This window comes from Pteronotus mesoamericanus, unplaced genomic scaffold, assembly GCF_021234165.1.
Source record: "Pteronotus mesoamericanus isolate MK-2021 breed Mesoamerican mustached bat unplaced genomic scaffold, CSHL_Meso_final contig_1271, whole genome shotgun sequence".
NCBI classification, from domain to species: Eukaryota; Metazoa; Chordata; class Mammalia; order Chiroptera; family Mormoopidae; genus Pteronotus; species Pteronotus mesoamericanus.
In genome coordinates, this window is record NW_026555059.1 from 48,901 (window position 1) to 71,750 (window position 22,850).

The 22,850-nt window shown below is 38.7% G+C and overlaps 1 protein-coding gene across 2 annotated transcripts; it reads left to right on the forward strand.

The window, feature by feature from the left end:
• The first annotated feature begins 12,340 nt into the window (after window positions 1-12,340).
• TRIM77 (tripartite motif containing 77) lies at window positions 12,341-21,374 on the forward strand. Of its 2 annotated transcripts, XM_054589444.1 has the most exons (5): window positions 12,341-12,751; window positions 13,922-14,017; window positions 17,910-18,140; window positions 19,524-19,644; window positions 20,881-21,374. In XM_054589444.1, the coding sequence occupies exons 1-5, from the start codon at window positions 12,341-12,343 to the stop codon at window positions 21,372-21,374; spliced, it is 1,353 nt and encodes a 450-aa protein (XP_054445419.1). The 2 variants fall into 2 exon arrangements, with proteins under 2 accessions (XP_054445419.1, XP_054445428.1); XM_054589453.1 differs by lacking the exon at window positions 17,910-18,140.
• The last annotated feature ends 1,476 nt before the right edge of the window (window positions 21,375-22,850 follow it).

The window sequence follows — 22,850 nt, forward strand, 5'->3', positions numbered from 1 at the left end:
TATAGTCTTTGTTTATTTTCTCTTTTGTATCCCTTTCCCAAAGCAATAGATCAGAAATGTCCAAGATTTTACTGCCTATGTTTTCTTCTAGGATTTTTATGGTTTTGAGTCTAACATTTAATTCATTAATCCTTTTTTATTTTATTTTTGTGTATGGTATAAGGAAGTAGTCTAGTTTCATTTTTTGCATGTATCTATCTAATTTTTCCCAGTACCATTTGTTGAATAGACTGTTTCTACACATTGTATGTTCTTGCCTCTTTTGTCAAATATTATTGACCATGGAACCATGGTTTTTTTCTGGGCTCTCTATTCTGTCTCATTGATCTATACTGTTTTTATGCCAGTACCATGCCATTTTGATTACTATCCCCTTGTAGTTATACTTAGATCAGGTAGCATTATTCTTCCAACTTCATTCTTCTTTCCTAAGATTGTTGTGAATAGCTTTATTCTCAATCAGGCCACCTGTAACCTCACTGGGCTTTGCTGAGACTTAAGGAAGCCAGTAGAGAAGGCAGGGGAATCCTGAGGTGGTTCCCTGTTGACTCTTAGTGGAGAAACAATTTTATTGAGATGTAATTGACATACAATAAGCCACACATACTTAAAATGTACAATTTTAAAATTATATGTACTATATATATATTTTTTTCTTATGAAACCTTTATTGCAATCAAGACAATGAAAATATCCATCCACCACCTACAAAAGTTTTCTTTCCACTTATGTTTTTGCAGTGTCGTAAGAGCACTTCACATGAGATCTACCCTTTTAACAAATGTTTAAGTATACAGTATAGTATTGTTAACTATAGATACAATGCTGCACATCAGATCTCTAGAATTTATTGCATCTAGTTAATTCACTTTTTGCAGTTATGATAAATGTGGGTTTTTTTTTAAAAAATCCAAATATAGATTGTTCATTGCAGATATATAGGAATAAATTTAAATTTAAATTGAATCTGCTAAACTCACTTGTTCGTCCTAGTTTTTTTTAGTAAATTCTTTGGGATTTTCTATACTCATAATCATATCATCTGTGAATACATATATATTTATTTACTCCTTTCCAATATATACCTTTTATTTCTTTTTCTTGTCGTATTGCACTACCTAAAACTTCCAGTTGAAAGGAGCAGGGAGAGAGGACATCTTGCCTTACTCTTATATTAGAGAAAAAGAATTTGGTCTCTTGCTATTAAGTAATACATTAAATTTTTTTACTTATTAGATTTTTTACTTTTTATTTTAAAATTTTATTTATTTTCATTATTATTTTTAATCCTCACCCAAGGATATATATATTGATTTGAGAGAGAGAGAAAGGAAGCCGAGAGAGAGAGAGAGAGAGAGAGAGAGAGATGAAACATTAATCTGTTGCCTTTTGCATGTGCCTGATTGGGGGTTGAACCTGCAACCTAGGTATGTGGGATGGAATCCACAACCTTTTGCATATGGTACTCTACTCCAACCAACTGAGCCACACAGCCAGAGCAAAAGGAACAATTATTTTTAAAAAGAATGCTCTGGCATGTTTCAAAAGGTTACTTTTCCCCTCCTCCTGCCAGAAGCAGGAGTGGAGCTTTACAATATTCACTATGAGAACCTGGTATAGTTCCTGGAAATAAAACTTTCAGTAGTGTGGGGGCCCCTCCTATAACTGTATAACTGAGTCTCCCTGGAATTTTTAACTCTCAGACTTATCCATACTGTTTCTAACAATTCATCAATGGAAGTTTAGGTTTTACTACCCTAGCACTGTTTCCCATGGGTGATTCATTGGTGGATTTCTACTCAGCTACATTGAAATTCTTACTGTATGTGCCTGTCTGAGTCTCTCCAATTTGGAGAGGCAGCAGTTGACCTGTGACCTCACTTCTCTGATGGCTTTAAGAGAAGTTGTTTATTTTTCAATTTTTTAGTTTTTTACTTGCTGTTGGACAGAGTGTGACTTCTAAGGTTCTCACATGCTGCACCACAAACCAGAAGTATTAAGTGGCTATTTTTAAGATTTGTTTTTTTTTCTTGAATTGGCAACTACAACTCTATTTTAATTACTTTTAATGTTTGCCTCAGCATTTAAAATATACCTCTTTAAATGATCTTTGTCTACCTTCAGTAATACTATACCACTTCACATCTAGTGTTAAAACCAATTCCTCTTCCATTTCTATGTCATTGTTACTGTACATTTCTCTTTTACATATGCCATAAATGCATAGCATATTGTTACTACCATAGCTTTAAACAGTAAGTTATTTTTTAATTAAAATATGATAAAAGCTTACATTTTATCTTTATTGAGTCAACATCTGGGCTCCTTTTTTTTTTTTTTTTTTTTTTTTTTTTTTACATAGAGCCCAGTTCTTGCCATCATTAGATACAGTATTTTTGTCTGAAGAACTTCATTGTGTATTTCTCATAGATTAGATATGCTGGCACTGGATTCCTTCGGCTTTTCTTTGTTTGGAAAAGTCTAATATCATTTTCACTTTTGAAGAATATTTTCACTGAATATAAAATGGTAGATTAACAGTTGTTCTCTTCAAAAACTTTAAACATGTCACTCCATTGTCTTCTTACTTGCATGGTGTCTGAGCTTTCTACTATAATTCTAATCTTTATTTCTCTATATGTTATCTTTTTTTTCCTATTACTCTGGTTGCCCTCAAGAATTTCTCTTTGTTATTGGCTTTCATTCATTTGAATATGACTTGCTTAGGTATGTTTTATTATTGTTAGTTTGTTTTGTATTTTGATTGATATTATCTGAGCATTATTGATCTCTTTTTTAGTGTCTGTAACTAATTTTGGGAAATTTTTTTTTTTAATTTTTTTTTTAATTAATTTATTTACTTTTTAAATACATTTGTCTCTGCCTTCCCCCCCTCTTTCCCTTGCCCCCTCCCACCTTCCCTCCCTCAGCTCTTCCCCTTTGGTTTTGTCCATGAGTCCTTGCTATATGTTCCTTGACTTTCCCCTTCCCTTCCCTTTCCCTGCCCCCCCCTTCCCTCTTGTCTCTGTTGCTTTCTTTTCCTTTCAGTGTTGCTGGTCATATTTGCCTTGCTTCTTTGCATTGTTGGTTAGGTTCCGCTTATAGGTGAGATCATATGGTATTTGTCTTTCGCCCCCTGGCTTATTTCGCTTAGCATGATGCTCTCCAGTTCCATCCATGCTGTTGCAAAGTTTAGTACTTGTTTTTTTCTTTCTGCTGCATAGTATTCCATTGTGTATATGTACCATAATTTTTTGATCCAATCATCTACTGATGGGCATTTAGGTTGCTTCCAACACTTGGCTATTGTAAATTGTGCTGCTATGAACATGGGGGTGCATAGGTTCTTTTGTATTGGCGTTTTGGTGTTCTCAGGGTATAGTCCCAGCAGGGGAATCGCTGGATCAAAAGGCAGTTCCATTTTCAGCTTTCTGAGGAAATTCCACACTGCTTTCCATAGTGGCTGCACCAGTCTGCATTCCCACCAACAGTGGACTAGAGTTCCCTTTTCTCCACAGCCTCGCCAGCACCTGTTGTTTGTGGATCTGTTTATGATGGCCATTCTGACCGGTGTGAGGTGGTACCTCATGGTGGTTTTGATCTGCATTTCTCTAATGGCTAGTGATGCAGAGCATCCTTTCAAATGCCTCTGGGCCCTCTGTATCTCCTCCTTAGAAAAGCATCTGCCCAGGTCCTTTGCCCATTTTTTGATTGGATCGTTTGTCTTCTTGGAGTCAAGTCGAGTGAGTTCTTTGTATATTTTGGAGATCAAACCTCTATCTGATGTATCATTAGCAAATATATTTTCCCTAATGGTTGGCTCCCTTTTCATTTTGCTGATGTTTTCTTTAGCCGTGCAGAAGCTTCTTATTTTGATGAGGTCCCACTTGTTTATTCTTTCCTTTATGTCCCTTGCTTTAGGAGACATATCAGTGAAAAAATTGCTGCGTGGGATATCTGAGAGTTTCCTGCCAATGTTCTCCTCTAGGACTTTGATGGTGTTGCGACTTATATTTAAGTCTTTTATCCATCTTGAGTTTATTTTTGTGTATGGTGTCAGCTGATGATCCAATTTCAATTTTTTGCATGTAGCCATCCAGCTCTCCCAACACCATTTGTTGAAGAGGCTGTTATTGCTCCATTTTATGCTTCTGCCCCCTTTGTCAAATATTAGATGTCCATAGAGACCTGGGCTTATTTCTGGGCTTTCTATTCTGTTCCACTGGTCTATGGGTCTGTTCTTGTGCCAGTACCAGATTGTTTTGAGTATAGTGGCTTTGTAGTAGAGTTTGATGTCCGGTATTGTGATCCCTCCTACTTTGTGTTTCTTTCTCAAAATTGCTGCAGCTATTCGAGGTCGTTTATGGTTCCATATAAATTTTTGAAATGTCTGTTCTATTTCTGTGAAATACGTCATTGGTATCTTAATAGGGATTGCGTTGAATCTATAAATTGCTTTTGGTAGTATGGACATTTTAAGGATATTAATTCTTCCAATCCATGTGCATGGTATATGCTTCCATTTATTTGTGTCTTCCTTAATTTCTTTTTTCAATGTTGTATAGTTTTCTGCATACAGGTCTTTTGTGTCTTTGGTTAAATTTATCCCTAGGTACTTTATCTTTTTTCGTGCTATATCGAATGGTATATTTTTCCTGATTTCTTCTTCTTCTATTGCATTGCTGGTGTACAAAAACGCCTTTGATTTCTGAATGTTGACTTTGTATCCTGCTGTTTTGCCAAATTCACTTATTAGGTTGAGGAGTTTTTTGGTAGAGTCTACAGGGTTCTCTATGTACACTATCATGTCATCTGCAAACAATGATAGTTTTACTTCCTCCTTTCCTATTTGGATGCCTTTTATCTCTTTCTCTTGTCTGACCGCTGTGGCTAGGACTTCCAATACGATGTTGAAAAGAAGCGGTGAGAGTGGACATCCTTGTCGTGTTCCCGATCTTAGTGGGAAAGCTTTCAGTTTTTGCCCGTTGAGTATGATATTGGCTGTAGGTTTTTCATATATGGCCTTTATTACGTTGAGGAATGCCCCATTGATTCCCATTTTGCTGAGTGTTTTGATCATAAATGGGTGCTGTACCTTGTCAAATGCTTTTTCTGCATCTATCGAGATGATCATGTGGTTTTTGTCTTTTCTTTGATTTATGTGGTGTATCACGTTTACTGATTTGCGTATATTGAACCATCCCTGCATCCCTGGGATGAATCCCACTTGATCGTGATGGATAATCTTTTGAATGTATTGCTGGACGGTTTGCCAATATTTTGTTGAGGATTTTAGCATCTATGTTCATCAGCGAAATTGGCCTGTAGTTTTCTTTCTTTGTAGGGTCTTTATCTGGTTTTGGGATCAGGGTGATGCTGGCCTCATAGAAGGAGTCTGGCAGTCTTCCCTCCTCTTGGATTTTTTGGAATAGTCTGAGAAGGACAGGGATTAGCTCTTCCTTAAATGTTTTGTAAAATTCTCCTGGGAAACCGTCTGGCCCTGGACTTTTGTGTGCTGGGAGTTTCTTGATGACTGCTTCAATTTCCCCAACTGTTATCGGTCTGTTCAAGCTTTCTGTTTCTTCCTCCTTCAGTGTTGGAAGATTATACTTTTCTAAAAATTTGTCCATTTCATCCAGATTTTCAAATTTCTTGGCATATAATTGTTCATAATAGTTTCTGATGATCATTTGTATTTCTGTGGTATCAGTTGTTATTTCTCCTCTTTCATTTCTGATATTATTAATTTGGGTCCTCTCCCTTTTTTTCTTGATGAGTCTGCTCAAAGGTTTGTCCACTTTATGAATCTTTTCAAAGAACCAGCTTCTGGATTGGTTGATCCTCTGAATTGTTCTTTTTGTCTCTATGTCATTCAGTTCTGCTCTAATCTTGACTATTTCCTTCCTTCTACTTGCTCTGGGATTTATTTGTTGTTGTTTCTCCAGTTCTTCAAGTTGTAGTGTTAGGTCTTTTATTTGAAATGTTTCTATATTTTTAAGGTAAGCCTGTATTGCTATGAACTTCCCTCTCAGGACCGCCTTTGCTGTGTCCCATAGGTTTTGGACAGTTGTCTGTTCATTTTCATTTGTTTCCAGAAATTTTGTGATTTCTTCTCTTATCTCATTATTGACCCATTCATTGTTTAAAAGTGTACTGTTCAGTCTCCATGAGTTTCCAAGTTTTTGAAGTTTCTCTTTGAGTTTGATTTCGAGTTTCAAGGCCTTGTGGTCTGAGAAAAAGTTTGGTATTATTTCAATTTTCCTGAATTTACTGAGGCTTGCTTTGTGTCCTATCATGTGGTCTATCTTTGAAAAACTGCCGTGAGCATTTGAAAAGAATGTGTATTTTTCTTCTTTGGGATGTAAGATTCTATATATGTCAGTTAAGTCTCTTTGATTCAGTGTTTCATTCAGTGCCACGATATATTTATTAATGTTTTGTTTGGAAGATCTGTCCATTTTGGACAGTGGGGTGTTGAAATCCCCGACTATCGGTGTGTTGCTATCTATATCTTTTTTGAAGTCATCCAACAATTTCCTTATAAACTTGGGGGCTCCTATATTGGGAGCATATAAGTTTACAATGTTGATGTCTTCTTGATAGATTCTTCCTTTAAGTATGATAAAGTGCCCCTCTGGGTCTCTCTTTATGGCCTTTGCTTTGAAATCGACTTTGTCTGATACAAGTATGGCAACGCCAGCCTTTTTCTCATGTCCATTTGCTTGGAATATTATTTTCCATCCCTTTACTTTCAATCTGTGTAGGTCTTTTGCTCTGAGGTGGGTCTCTTGTAGGCAGCATATGTGTGGGTCATGTTTTCTTATCCATTCAGCTACCCTGTGTCTTTTGATTGGGGCATTTAATCCATTCACATTGAGAGATATTACTGATAGAAACTTACTCATCTTTTCTCTTTGTACTTGTGTTCCTCTCTGTCTCATTCTTTTCCTTCATCTGCTTAAACCAGTCCCCTTAGCATATCTTGGAGTGCTGGTTTGGTAGAGATGTATTCTTTTAGCTTTCTTTTGTCTGGGAAACTCCGTATTTCTCCTTCTATTTTAATGGAGAGCCTAGCTGGGTAGAGCAGCCTTGGCTGTAGGCCCTTGCTTTTCATGGCTTGGAATATTTGTTGCCATTCCCTTCTGGCTTGGAGTGTTTCTGTTGAGAAGTCAGCTCCTAGGCGTATCGGGGCCCCCTTGTATGGTACTTTCTCCTTCTCCCTTGCTGCCTTGAGGATTCTCTCTTTGTCTTTGACATTTGCCATTTTAATGATGATGTGTCTTGGAGTGGACCTCCTTGGGTCCTTCTTGAGTGGGGTCCTCTGTGCCTCCTGGATCCATGAGAGCCTTTCTCTCCTCAAATTAGGGAAATTTTCCATCATTACTTTTTCGAGGAGGTTCTCTATTCCTTGCTCCTCTTCTTCTCCTTCTGGTATCCCTATTATACGGATATTATTGCGTTTCAGGTTGTCCTGCATTTCCCTAAATGCTTCTTCATTCTTTTTGAGCCGTTTTTCCATTTCTTGCTCTTTCTGGGAGCTTTTTTCTACCTTATCCTCCATCTCACTGATTCGATCCTCAGCTTCATCCAGCCTGCTTTGGATTCCTTCTACTGTGTTCTTCAATTCAGAAATGGTATTCTTCATATCCTCTTGTGTCTTCTTGATAGTTTCTATGTCCTTTTCCAGGCTGATATAGTTTGCTGTAAGATCCTGATAGTTTCTCTGCAGTTTCTCATAGTTCTCTTTGAGCTGGCTGAGCTCATTGAGCTTCCTTAGAACCATTGTTTTAAATTCCATATCTGATAGTTCCCTTGCCTCTATTTCATTGAGCTCTCTCTGTGGGGAGTCCCCTTTTCCACTCATTTGGGGAGAACTTCTTTTTCTTCCCATTTTTGTGAGAGTCTGTTAAGTATTTTTGTCCTTTACTTTTCTTTCTGGGCTTGCCTCTGATGATGTCCGTTGTTGACCCTATAGGGCCTTGGGTTGTTTGTTTGAGCCTTTCAGGAGTCTAATGCCTGTGTCTGACTCCTGCTTGGAACAGCTCTGTGACCCCTTCGGTCAGGGCTGGGCTATTTTTTGGGATCTCTCTGCGCTCACACGAGAGCTCCTTGAGCGCGTTCCCAGCGCGGCAGGGTCCCCCACCTGCCTGGGCTCGCATGTGTTTGCCCCAGACCAGGGGGCTTATTCGCGACCTCCTGTGCTCATCTGACCTCCCTGGCACGCGAGCTTCGCGGCACTGGTCAGTTTAGAGTCTTCTATTGTGTGTTTTCCCCGCTTTTGGCTCTTTGGGTGCGTTGCTTGCCCTCGCCAAATGGGGACTACGGAAATGGGAGGAAATCAGCTCTCCGGTTAATCCTGTTTCTGGTCTCTCCTCCAGGGACTCTGGGCAGCTCTACTTATTTTGTGGGCTGCTCCGCAATCGCGGCGGGCGGGTCAATTTATGCCTGCCCTTGCCCCTCTGTGCAATCCCTCGCAGGCCGTATGGGTGCCAGTCTGTGTGAGGCCTTGCCGGCAGGTGCAAGCGTTTGCCAGCCCGCGTGGGTCACACACACGCTCGCCAACCCTCGCCAGTCACTCGGCGCAAGTGTGCGCGCCTGCTCTGGGTGTTTTGGGGGTGTCTATGTTTGCTTTTCGGCTTTTGGCTCTTTGGGGGTGTGGCCTCTTCCCGCGCAATGGAGACTTTGGCAAGGAGAAGGAGTCAGGACTCCCCGGTTCCTCCTCCCGTTCTTTCCCCAATGCCTCCGTTTCTAGTCTCCCCTCAGGGGCCTCTGGGCAGTTCTGTGACCCCTTCGGCTGAGGATCCAACCCCTGTGCGGACTGCGTTTCAATCGCAGGCAGTCTGGTTCATGCGCGCCCCGCTTCTGCCTCTTTGGGGTCGCGCCTTTCCAGCCCACAATGGAGACTACCGAACTGGGAGGGAGTCGGGACTCCCCGGTTCCTCCTCCCGTTCTTTCCCCAACGCCACTGTCTCCAGTCTCTCCTCAAGGCTCTCCCAGCCAGTCTGCACTCAGCCCCGCAGGTCACACGTGCACAAGCTGTGTGCCGAGCGCACAAAAGGCAGGTTAATTGATTCCCTTATGCCTGAGCGAGATGGTAGCTGCAGAGTGGGAAGTGCGTTATCACCCGGGCTCCACCGGCCGCAGAGTCAGTTCTCTTCACAAAGTTTTCCTCACCAGTCTTTTCCCAGGCACCAGCCCACCCTGCTGCCGCCTGTACCCAGCGATCAAGGAGGGTGGCTGCCGCTGCAACTTTTGCGTTTGCCCTTTAAATGTCTTTTTGCATCCCCAGCCACTTGTCTCTGGCAGAGAGTGCCCCTAAGCTTTTTGGGGTTGTGTTTTGTCTGTATTTTCTCGGCTTTAGCGGCTGTAGTTTAGGGGTTCCTGTTTATGATTCAGACCCCGTTCTTCCCGGGGGGACGCTAACTGGCCGTTTCAATGTCCCTCTGGTGCCAGTGCCCGTGCGCACCCAGCCCACCCTCTCGAGCCTCCACCGCAATTCTCACCCGTTGGGATGTGTGAGAGTCGAATCCGCTGTCCGCGGCACCAAGGCTCCTCTCCCACTATCGCTCCACTGCTTTCCAGGTGATTACTCCATTATTTAGTTGCAATTCCAGTTTGGTTTTGGGAGGAGGTCAGCGTGACTCCCTTTCACTCCTAATTTTGGGAAATTATCTAAAATTATTCCTTTAATACTACTTGGCCATGAAAAAGAAGAAAATTTTACCCTTTTCAACAGTATGGATGGACCTGGGGAACAATAACCTAAGTGAAATAAGCCAGTCAGAGAAAGGCAAATACCATGTGATTTCACTCATATGTGCAATCTAATGAACACACTGGACTAACAAGGAAAAGGGGAACAGACTTATAGATGGAGAACAGGTGACAGTCAGCATGGGGTGGAGGTTAGGGGGTGGAGGAATTGAGCAAGAAAGAAAAAGGACTCATGGACATGGACGACAGTGTGGTGATTGCTGGAGGGAGAGGGTAAAAGGGGACTAAAAGATAATGTAAAAAAATACAATTTTTTTAGAAAAGCAAAAAAATATAATAAAATTATTCCTATGAATGTGTTTCTGTCCTGTTCTTTTTTTATTTTTCTTCTGAGAGTCCAATTACACAGATAGCACATGATTCAATGTTGTTTTGCTGCCCCTTGGTGCTCTGTTCTGTTTTTATTTTTACTTTTTATTTCTCCTGCTTGTGTTTAGTTTGTGTATTTTTTCTGAACCATCTTCTTGGTCACTGATACTTTTTTTTGGTTGTATGGTATCTACTACTGTGTATTTTATTTGTAGCTTACATGATTCTGTCTTACAGTTTTCATGTCTCTCCTGAAATTATTTATCTTACATGTTGTCTACACTTTTCATCAAAGCCTTTAATATACTAATCATACTAATTATTTTAGTATGATTATATACTATGTAGTATTAGTACTAGTAGTATATACTATGTAATATTAGTATATACTAAATATATTAATTATTTTAAATTCCTTGTCTGATAGTTTCAACATCTGTGTTGTATATAAATTATGGTTACCCAAATTAGGATGTATTCATGCCATGGACACTAGAAACATCCATTGTCTTTAATTAGGTTTTCTCAATCTCAGCGCAGTTAGCACACTGGGCTTGATGGAAAAAAAAAAAAAAAGTCTCCAGATAGTGCCAAGTGTCCCCTGGTTGAGAGAGGGTAGCCCCCAGTTGAGAAACACTGCTTTAGAGATATCTGCTTTCTGGTTTGGCTCTGGGTCCTCTCTCTTTGTGCTGCTTCCCACAGAGACTCTATCTCTGTCACCTCTCCAGTTATATTGACCTATAATATAGGCCCTATAATACAGGGCCTATACCTGTGATCTTTAGGGCCTTTGCATACTTGCTCTAGCCCACATTTAGTTTAGAGCAGTTAATTAAAATTACTTTGTTTATCTTTCTACCTATGTATATGGCCTCTGGTGGAATCTGCCCCAGGTAAACATGCACAGGTCCTGTTTATCTCTGTGCTTGTCTGTCTCTATCCAGAATTTGACTTAGTTGTTTGACTTGCTAACTCAATTCTCTAATGGCTTCAACAAAAGTCATTAACTTTTAGTTTAACATTTTTCTTTCCAGCCTTCTACATTTCTGAGCTAAAATGGGAAGACCCCATTATCTTTACCATGTCCCTGAATGTCCCACTAACGTCCTAATTTGTTGTTAATTTTTTCACTCAGGAACAGATTGAAGATACCACACCATAGTTAATTTTTATGTTTTAGTAACCTTTAATCTATAACTGCTTCTAAACATTTTCCCCGAAGAAATTAAGATTAATTGAATAGCCTCGGCTATTATTGCATAAGGTCCCTCAAAAGTTATCTCATCTAATTTTGCCCTGTAGAAACTTGAAGGCTAAATGTTTCTTTATGTCAAGGGTACTATAGAGGTGTTGTTTATCCTTAGCGGTACACATCTCTGGCCACTGTGATGCCCAGAGTTTGTTTGCTTTGTTAATGTGTCTGCCAAATATATACTTTGTAAGGGTACATTTTTCTCTTTTGTATTTCAGAACTAATATGAACGGTAAAACCTTGATAATATATACTAATCTTTGACTTAGTTATTTTCGTGTCCATTAATGATTTTTGCCTGATTCAATTGTTCTTATAGTGTCTTTAAAATGGTAATCTCTACTATTTCTTCTACTTTAATGAGTTGACCTCTCCGGAATTATGTGATTAGTGCTCAGGGACATTAATAAGAACCCATGTTCTTTCCATCCCTCTGTTATCCTCCGAGTATTGGCTTTTGTCTTTAGGCTAATTCATGTTGAAATCACAAAATATCTGTGCCCACTGGTATTATATTCAAAAAATGTCTAGAAACACAGTTTTTTCTTCCATATATCTCTTCAAGAATAAGAAAATATTATATAGAATTTTCCTAGAAGTCTTACTTTCTTATTTCATTGGTCAGTATTGGAGCACATACCATGTGCTAACCAATCAGAGAGGAAAAAAAAAGGAATAAACTGTGATAATTTTGGAGAAAATATGACCCATTCTCTGTGACTAGGGGTGAGTTCAGGACCTCTTATTTCTTTGTCTTTGTAAAAGAGATAATACATATGAAACATACTGGCTTTCTAATAGGGAACTGAGAAGTAGTGCTGCAGGCCAAGGCTGGCAAACAATAATGCTGTTATCAGTCTGTGGGACTCTCTTTGTGCCTCACCATCCTATTCAAAACATCACCTGTGTTGCCATGGTGCATAGGGATGTAAGTGAGAAAAGGCTGAAACTCAACTAATGTGTGCAGGGGTAAAGCGTATTCTTTCCTTTTATTTTCTCAGAAACATGAGTTCTGCTTTCATGTGGTATTCCCCCAGTGAGCTCACCTGCTTCATCTGCAAGGACTACTTCACAGACCCTGTCACCATTACCTGTGGCCACAGCTTTTGTGCTCCCTGTCTTTGTCTCTTGTGGGAAGATACCCGGACTCCTACTTGCTGCCCTGTGTGCAGGGCAGTATCACTCCCAATGAACTTTAAAAGCATTATTTTAGCTAAGAAACAAGTTCTTCCTGCTGGAGAGTCATTTCCCTTCCAGTCACCAAGCTCTGCCATGCAGGTCTGTAAGACACACCAAATAGTAAAGATCTTCTTCTGTCCATTTGACAAGATCCTGCTGTGTTTGCTCTGCTGTTATTCCCCAGGTCATGCCACTCATAGACACCATCCAGGGAAGCAGGCTGCTGAGCACTACAGGGTAAGTAATGCCTCCAAATGCACTTTGAAACATGGAAGAGCCTGTATCCGCTGGGCAAGAGGAAAACTACATTGATGATGATTATTATTTTCTGCAATAAATAATTAGAATTTCTGAACACTATGTGCCAGGCATTGTTCTAAAAAACTGGGGATAAAGCAGTGAAGAAATTAAGCAAAAGTCCTTGCTCTCCTTAAGTTTAAATTCTTTTGGCCTTAGGGAGGGAATAGGATAAAGTTGATGGGTATTAGGGTGCTGGTATTTCAGTGTAAGTAACATGGTGGATAAATCTAGTTGCAGCCATTGGCTACTACAGCAATGATTACGATAAGCTTATTCTAACGAGGGCAGATTTAGAAACACTGGCCAATGTATTTTAAAGGGACTTAGAAAAACTGAGGGATAACACTTCAAAATCAAATATGAAGCAAGATTTATTTCTGAAAATTGACCAGATTACATATAATATCAGTGCTGGTTTCCTCAGACAGTGTATATATTTTTCAAATTCAGGAACTCTATTTTTGGTTGATTTCTCAGATTTGACAATTACTGTTCCAAGGAGAATCAATGACATTTCTGCTCTTTTTACTGTCTGTCTCATGTCTATCCCCTTATATATTTCTGAGGTAGAGTCATCTCACCTCATCTGAGGGTGATGTGTTCTAGTACCCACAGTGGGTGCCTAAACACCACAGATAGTACCAAACCCTGTATATACAGTTTTCTCATATACATACGTATGCTCCTTGGGCTTCTCATCAGCATATCCAAATTGCAAGCATCACGACTCTTGTGCTTTGGTGTCATTATTAAGTAAAATATGGGTTACCAGAACACAAGCACTATGACACTGTGAGAGTGAATCTGATAATCAAGACAGCTACCAAATGACTAATAAACAAGTAATGCCTACAGTGGGGATACACCGGACAAAGGGATGATTCACATATCAGGCGGGATGGAGCAAAAGTTCATCACACTACTCAGAATGGCACACGACTTAAAACTTAACATTTGTTTATTTCTGGAGTTTTCTATTTAATATTTTCAAACTGCAGTTGACCTTGGGTAAATAAAACCATAGAAAGCAAAACTGCAAATAATCGGGGACTACTGCATCTGAAATGTACAACTTTTGTAGTGCTAATATGTATAGTTCTTTTGCAGGAGAATATTCTGAAGCAAATGAAGTCTATTTGGAAGAATAAGCAGGAAAATCAGAGAAATCTAAATAAAGTGACCGACATATTCAGAGAATGGGAGGTAAGCAGTAGGCCCTGTTTCCCTTGGGACCAGCTTGAGGCAGAGATCGTGGTAACTTACAGTGGAAGAACTTGAATTAAATTATAATATCCCTTAAATGGTTGTTGAGCAAAAGAGTGATAATACGTATCTCTATAGGGAAACATGCCCTTCAGTGAAGGATCTCATGCTGAACTCACTTTTTAACTAAAAGGTTTTTCCTGATTTTTTTGTATAAAGTAATATCTATCGTGAATACATTAGCAGGGACAAAAAATACAATGATCACTGGGATGGAGATAGAAATAGATTTTTGTAGCAGTTTAGTAATTTTAAGTGTTAAGAAGAGCATTGTAAACACATAAAAATCAATCTGATGCTAATGTGTTAGTACCACTTGTGAATTCATAGGTATTAGTGGCAGAAAGGTCTGAGGGCCAAGGAAGATAAAAGTAAGACATAGAATTGTTTGGGACCTGGTAGTAGCTCCTATTGATTAATACACAGGGTTTGAGGCAAGAAGTGAGCAAAGAGATGGCTAGAAATTTAATTATGGCTAGATCAAGAGTGTGAATGTTTAGCTAAGGATTTTGGGTTATATTGTTCATGGATTCACAAAAAGTGAATTGAGAACCTGAAACTGAAAAAGTTAAACTACATTTTTATCTTCAAAGGTCTCAAGCACTTCTGAAGGAGACATATAAACAGAAAATGTTAGAGAATAATGGCTCATTAACTAGGAATCAGTACATGGTGCTGTAGGAAGACCAACAGGGTATAACAAAGTTATCTTGATTATTTAAGATGAGTTTCCTAAAAGTGATGTCATCTTAATACTGAGAGGTGAAAAAAAGAAAAAAAAAAAAAAAAAAAAAGATGAGTTTCCTAATGAATCATTCTTTCATTTATTTATTCATTCATATGAGGGCCTATGATATATTGCTCACTGTTCTAGGCCATAAAGAAAGTAAAGAAGTGGACAAAAAAAGAAACAAATCACTGAGCTCAGGAGCTTAAATCTACTGAGAGAACTCAATCCACACATAAAAAAGTAAAATTTATAGCACATGACATCTCTAAAGTGCTTGGAAAAAATTAAAGCAGAGAATGGGTTTAAAGGGTACATGTTTCGGGGATGTATGGTGATCAGGGAAGACCCTTTGTGAAGGGTTCCTTCCGGGCAGAGTTACAGGAGGTCAGGGAGTGAACCAGCACCTCTCTGAGAATACATCTTTCTGGAGCAGAGTTAACAGAAGGTATGAGAAAATGAATGAGTAGTAAATAGTGTCAAGTGTGAAAGTGGGGGTTGAGTAATGTAAGAATGAATGATATTACTTGGATTTAAGTTAAAAGGCTCTTTGTAAGTTGGAATATGCAAGGAAGGAGTCATTGCCTAGATTAGTTATTGGTACTGGATGCATGGTCACAGTGAGTGTGATCAGAACTGATCAACAAGTCTGGCTTTTGGTGGGGATGAAAGTGTTAGCATCGAAGCTAAATAAGGTCATTAGAACAAGGATATTTAGTTTTGAGTTTTCCAAAAAAAATCAGGTAAATTTACACACGTTTAAAGGCTGTCAGGGAAAGATGATTTACCATATGATTTCACTTATATGTGGAACCTAATGAGCAAGCTGAACAAGCAAAATAGAGACAGACCCATAGATAGAAAGTAGGCTGACAGCTCTGGAGATAGGGGTGTGGTGAGGTGGAAGGACGGAGCAAAAAAGAAAAAAGAGAAAGGACTCATAGACGTGGACAACAGGGACATCGGTGATGGAAGAGGGTATAGGGGAGTTAAATGGTAATGAAAAAATATATAATAAATAAATAAACAAATAAATGAATAAATAAATGCTGTGTGTAAAGAAGGGAAAAGTGTGTGTGAAAAAGTGATTGAGAGAATGAAACAGAGAAAGACACTGAAAGTGGGGACAGAGAGATAGGCAGTGACAGGGAGAGACAAAGGAAACAGGCAAAGAAGAGAATGAATATTGTGGGGTAGTAATCTAGAGACTAATATCTTTGAGGGGGAGGAGATGGACTAGTGAAGAGGAGGTAGGTGTAGCCCTGGGTATAGCAGGCAGGTAGAACTAAACATTGGTAAAAACAGAGTGTTTTGGAAATTGAGATAATTTTTTTTTATTTTTTAAATTCGTTTTTTTGTTGTTCAGTTACAGTTGTCCCCATTTTTCCCCTCATTGCTCTCCCTTTCTCCATCCAACCCCTGCTCCCAAAGACATTGTCATTGTTCATGAGTCCTTCCTATATGTTCCCCTTCTTTCTCCCATTTTCTCCCTCCTCCCTCCCCTCTGGTCACTATCAGTTTGTTCTTTATTTCCACATCTCTGGTTCTTTTTTGCTTGTTTCTTTGTTTTGTTGATTAAGTTCTACTTACTGGTGAAATCATAGGGTATTTGTCTTTCATCCCCTGACTTATTTCACTTAGCATAATGCTCTCCAGTTCCATCCATGTTATTGCACAGGGTAGGAGCTCCTTCTTTCTCTCTGCTGTGTAGTATTCCATTGTGTAAATGTACCACAGTTTATTGATCCACTCATTTACTGCTGGGCACTTAGGCTGTTTCTAGCACTCTGTTATTGTAAATAATGCTGCTATGAACATTAGGGTGCATATGTTCTTTTGAATTGGTGTTTAAGGATTCTTAGGGCATAATCCCAGGAGTGGAATTGCTGGGTCAAAAGGCAGTTCCATTTTTAGTTTTTTGAGGAAATTACAAACTGTTTTCCACAGTGGCTGCACCAGTCTGCATTCCCACAAACAGTGCACTAGGGTTCCCTTTTCTCCACAATTTCACCAGCACTTGTTATTTGTTGATTTGGTTATGATGGCCATTCTGACTGGTATGAAGTGGTGTCTCACTGTGGTTTTAATTCGCATCTCTTTGGTGGCTAGTGATGCTGAGCATCCTTTCATATGTCTCTGTGCCCTCTGTATGTCCTCCTTGGAGAAGTGTCTATTCAGGTTCTTTGCCTATTTTTTAATTGGATTGTTTGTCTTCCTGGAGTAGAGCCGTGTGAGTTCTTTATGTATACTGGAGATCAAACCCTTGTCCAAGGTATCATTGACAAATACGTTTTCCCATACGGCTGGTACCATTTTTATTTGAAAGATCATGTCTGATGTCTTCTTTTTCCCAAGGAAGTAAATTGTTGCTTTTTTGCTAATAGCAAAAAGTTAGTTTCTGAGTATAAGTATTGAGAAAAATGGATTATGATATAGGGTTAGCAATGAATTGTAGGAAACAACATACAAGTTGATCTTAAATTTCTATTTTTTATGAAACTGTAAAATTTGAAGGAAAGTAGTTGGAAACAATGGTGCAGGGAAATAAATAAATGAAAAGGAAGGGAGGGGGAAAATGAAAGAAAGAAACAAAATATATGGTTTGTTTTTTTTTTAAGTAGAAAGGCATAAAGATATATCTAGTACTTCTATGGTCTGAATGTTTGTGTCATCCTCCCTCCCCCAAGTCCTATGTTGCAGTTCTAATGCCCAAGGTGATGGTAAGAGGAAGTGGGCCTTTGGGGGTGATTAGAGCATGGGGACAGCACCCTCATAAATGGGATAAATACCCTTAAAGAAAGAACTCAAGGGAAGTCCCTTGCCCCTTCTGCCATCTGAGAACACGACAAAAAAATTGGCTATTGAGGAAGTGGCCTCTTGCCAGATACCAGATCTGTCAACATCAATCTTGCACTTCCCAGCTTATAGAGCTGTGAGAAATGAATTTCTGTTGTTTAAAAGCCACCCGGTTTCTAGTATTTTTGTTATAGTTGTCCCAACAGACTACACCAAGTATACTATACATAACACATAGACAATAGATGATAAGGGAAGAATAAGACAATCTAAATAACACATGATCTAAATAACCCAATGTCACTGCAGGGTGTTATAAATCTACGGATGGCAATGATCAGGGCTGAGTATCCTAAGGTGCATCGATACCTCCGTGAGGAACTGCAAAATCATTTAGAGAGCCTGGCAAATGAAGGCAACATGATTTTTCAGCAACTCCGGAGAAATAGAAGCAGCATGATTCATATTGGGAAATCCCTGAGAAGAATATATGGGGAGCTGAAGGAACTATGCTGTAAAGCAGATATGGACCTGCTCCAGGTAAGGACTGAGGAAGGATGGCAGGATTGTGAACACCAGCCTGCTTGGAAATCATTGATATCCACTGAAGTCTCTGTCTTCTTTAACCTCTTTTATTTCTCTGGTTACAAAGTTCAGATCCTGTCTCTTCTGACTTTGAGATGGCAGATTTAGCTCCTCCAGTATAACCTGAAGAGCCAGGGTAACTTTGTCTTATAAAGGAGAAGAAAAACTATTTGAAAAGTTTAGAGTAACAGGTCTAGATAATATTTTCTTCTAAATTATTCTGTTATACCTACAGTTTCTGACCAACTGCAACAGAAGAGCTTGTATCTGGACTTGTCAGTATGTGGGAATGTTAATTCTTTCTATTTTGAAGGTCTAGATTTGAAACCCATATGCCCTTACAAGAACTTTGGGGAAACCTCTGTGAATATCACTGTACATGGAACAAAACACAGACATATTTGTTCACCATAAGAATGTCTTCTGGTTTCACATTTTATCAAGACCATGGCTTTATCAACTGTATGTAAATGTGAGACTGAGTTTTACCTTATAAGGCTAAAGAGAATGACAAATGTATTTGCCAAAGGAAGAAAGCTGGAGATGCTGAATTTTCCAGCTCAATCTCATATCCTTGAACTAGACTAAACAGGGCAGCCACCTTATTCTGAAAACTGAGCAAGCCTTCCTCTCCTTCTGTTTACAGGATTCAAGAGAAATAGTGATAAGGTAAGTGTGCCCCTATATTCAAGTCATGGTAATTGTGCCAGAGGTCAGGCTATTTCTGCTGAGATCGACCCACAATTTTAGTGAGTTTTTTTTTTTTTATCTGTATTTATTTCTTCCTTCTCTAAAAGAATTCCAAGCTTTCCTTAGGTAAAAGTGAGGATTGAAGGGGTATGATTTAAGTTGCAAGATATAATGTAGAGCTGGCAAAAAGACAACTATTTTTCTTGCCTGCAATTTTTAAAATCCTCATTATTTGAGGATAATTCCGGGCCTTGTAGGGGAAAGGCAAATAAGCGTAGATGGCAGCAGGTGGAAGGATGGTGAGAAGCAAAAGGGAGAATCAAGGAAGAACACGCTATAGAGTTGAGGCCCCCTAAGTAGTAAAAGTTAGCACATTTCAAAACCTTGGCACCTATTGTATTTTAGGAATTAAATGAAAATTGCTGTGTGGCTCCACTAGGGAAGCTGGAAGGGAAAAGGAAACACTATGAGTGAGGTGATATATTCTCCTGGTATTGATGTGTTAAGAGTAAGGAAGCAGATTATAAAATACAATAACTGCAGTATTCCTCAATTTGTGGAGGTATGTTCATACCTTTGAAAGCTAATTATGAGGTTTCTGAGGAAGCATCTTCAGTGCATCATGAATGAGACCTTTGAGCCTTTAAGGAAGTAGGTCTTTTTCTTTGCAGGAGTCAGTTAGTGCAGCTGTACATGCCTAAGCCTGTGGATCCACAGCTCACTGCATGGACCATCACTGGGATGTCGGAAAGGCTTAACAACTTCCGAGGTGAGAGGCCGCGCTCTGGTGTGACTGCAGTAGCGTTTCCTACATGAACAGGTGCACGTGGATGACCTCTCCTCATTGCTCTATTACTTTTATTCAGAGAACAGGGATGCAGGTAAATACGCAAACCTTTATAACTAATTTTATAACTCATTTGTGAATGAGCTGTCAGAAAAAGCTAATTGAAGCCTGTCAAAAACAATCAAATATGACATTTTGTTATATGATTGCTTTCAGTGAGTTTAAAAAAAAACTCTCTGGTATATAAAACTGCAAATTCATTTAGTGTATTTCAACTTTTAATTGTTAACTGTGGTTATATATACATGTTCAGATATTTAGAAGCACTTTAATGTTATTTAAGTATCTATCTAAAGGTACTTTAAAAATCATAAGATTTTAAACAGCATAATATATTTATAAAAAGCAGATAAAATCACAAAACAAATGGAACAATATTTATTGCGTGGAGGGCAATTTGAGACAAATGTAGAGGTGAGGCTGGCAGATGAAGAAGCAGCTGACCTGGGATGGGAGGAGATTCTGATTTGATGGTGCAACTTTAGAAATTCTGGGAGCAATCACTTCTAAAAAGGCACATATGGATTTCTAGCTAATTTTTTTGCTTATTTAAATGATGTGCCCTGATATTTTGGGAACAGTGGCCATTATTTAGGAAATAATAATATTTTAAATGTAATGTATACTATATTTATTACTGTAATTTATTTATTTTGTTATAGCTGATTAATGAGAAGGCTTAAGTGAGTTAAGTGCCATTTTGGCATTTACTTGGCATCTGTGAACTAGCTTCCAAATTACTAATGAGCTGGTGAGAATTAAACCCAAGTCTGACATCCTACATCTTTATGTATTCTCAAATTTTACTTTGATTTAGGTGCATGATTAGATTGACTTGCTCCGTAGATAGACAAGGAGCCCTTGCTGATCTTTCTTTGCATTTCCAATGCTATACTTTCTATAGTCACTATGATAAAGAGATGTTCTGGAACTGCCCAGTACTGACTCATCCATGAAGACATGAAAGTTACATATTCTGGAACTTTATGAGCAATTCCTAAATGGTTGTTACCTTGAAAGTGGTCACGGTGGGTTGGGAGTATTCCCAGCTTTATTTCAGAGATTTGGTTTTTACACTTTTGCCAGAACACCATTGTGCTTGGCCCTCAGAACTTTTAAATTCTGTTCTTTGACTTCACTATTTTCTTTTTGCTGAAGTGTATATTACCTTGGAACATAGAATAAGCAAGTGTGAAGCACCTCTGTTTGAAGAACTGAGACATTTGCAATGCAGTTCTCACCATCAAGACCTGCCCCTTAACCCTGCAAGTTTAGAGTACACTCCTTCATGGGGAGCTCAGACCTTCACTTCTGGCAAACATTACTGGGAGATGGATATGGGACACTCCTGTAATTGGATTATAGGACTTTGCAAGGAATCCTGGGCACATAGGAAAGATATGCGACTCAACTCTGAGGGTATATTTCTACTTTTGTGTGTCAAAGTGGATGACCATTTCAATCTCTTCTCTACCTCCCCACTAATCCGCCAATATATTCAAAGACCCCAGGGCTGGGTAGGAGTGTTTCTAGATTGTGAATGTGGCATAGTAAGTTTTGTTAATGTTGCCAAAAGTTCCCTCATCTGTAATTTCCTCTCGTGCTCCTTCTCTTTCCCTCTCAGACCTTTCATTTGCTATGGACCAAAATGACCAGAAACCGGTCACAGACCATCATGGTCTTGGGAATTCCAATAGCTGAGGAGGCTTGTATCCTGGTGACTTCTTCAATGGTGCAAATCAGTTATACCTCATTGTCTTTAACTTCTTTTTGCCTTCAGGAGATATAGTTGTGTTAATTTTTTAAAGTGGTGTATTATTTTTTTTTAAGTATGGACATTTGCTTTTCTATTTTACTTAAATAAAACTAATCTCTTTTATTATACCATGTAGGATATATGTACTTTTCATTTACTATCTGAGCTTGCTAGAAGTGAAGAATACTTGGGTGTGGAAATCCAGTTAAATGGATAAAGGCAAAGCAGAGACTTCTCCTTCCAGAAAGTCCTTGTCAAAACCCAATGCCAGTGAAGGATTCTTTTCTTCCTCTATCAGTTCTCAGTTTATTGAAATAGATTTCAATAAATAAGCTGTCAAGGACAGCTTATACTTTCCCTTTGTAAAGCTCACAGCAGAATTTAGGGATTTCTTTCTAGTTTGCAAATTACAAGAGGTAAATCCTCCTTACTGCCACATTCCTAGAAGGAAATACCAGGCCAAGGATATGAGAGACATCAAAAAAGTATTTGAACAAATGAATGCATGAATGTGTAAGAGTCATGAAAAGCAAAGACTATAGAACCAACAAAATGACTATGATGTGGATACAATTAGTAGGACAGGAAGTGCTGAGAAATATTATTGAATAAAGAAGTGAATGGTAGGGGAGCAGCTGCATAGCAGCTGAGGGACCCAGAGACATGTTTTGTCCTGAATGGAGCACTGGAGAGGCTTCAGTCACCATGGGTGACATGGTTTCTGAGGTGACTTCATGGAAAAAAAGTGAACTATGTTATTATTCAGATTTATGGCTTAGAAATTCATTTTAATTGACATAAAATATAAATTGTGTAAAATTTGTTCCTCAGTATTGCTATAACTAGTTCTCAATGATGAACAGACTATCCCAGGAAAATTTATTAGTGATATAGTATGGATAGCAAGGCCTAGATGTTGGGATACTGCCATATTTTTAATGAAGATACATATAGTCAAAGAATCTTGAATATCCATTTTTAAGGATGGACAATAAATCTCTTTTAAACACACAAAATATCAAACCACCAATAGTCAAATTTTATTTCAAAAATGTCCAGGCTTAGATTTTAGACATTTGCAAAGTAATCAGACATTAAAATCAATCTCTCTAGGGATGAAAGGTACAACATGATGACTATAGTTAACACCACTGTATGATATATATGAAAGTTGTTAAGAGAGTAGATCCTAACAGGTCTCATCCCCAGGAAAAACATGCTTTTCCTTCTACTTTGTATATAAAAAAATATCAATCTCTTTCCCTGCTTTTCCTTCCATCCTCCTTCTTCTGTTCTCTTTCCCTTCAAAGAGAATGTTAGATAGAAAATATTCTGGGGATTAAATTCACTTTGATGAAGGTGTAGTATTAAA

Bases quoted from the DNA above. Each gene is read 5' to 3' on its own strand.
- TRIM77 (XM_054589444.1), top strand. From the start codon at position 12,341: ATGAGTTCTGCTTTCATGTGGTATTCCCCCAGTGAGCTCACCTGCTTC. The intron at 18,141-19,523 runs GTAAGGACTGAG...TGAGCCTTTAAG, and splicing joins CAGATATGGACCTGCTCCAG to GAAGTAGGTCTTTTTCTTTG. The intron at 19,645-20,880 runs GTGAGAGGCCGC...TTTTTGCTGAAG, and splicing joins AAGGCTTAACAACTTCCGAG to TGTATATTACCTTGGAACAT.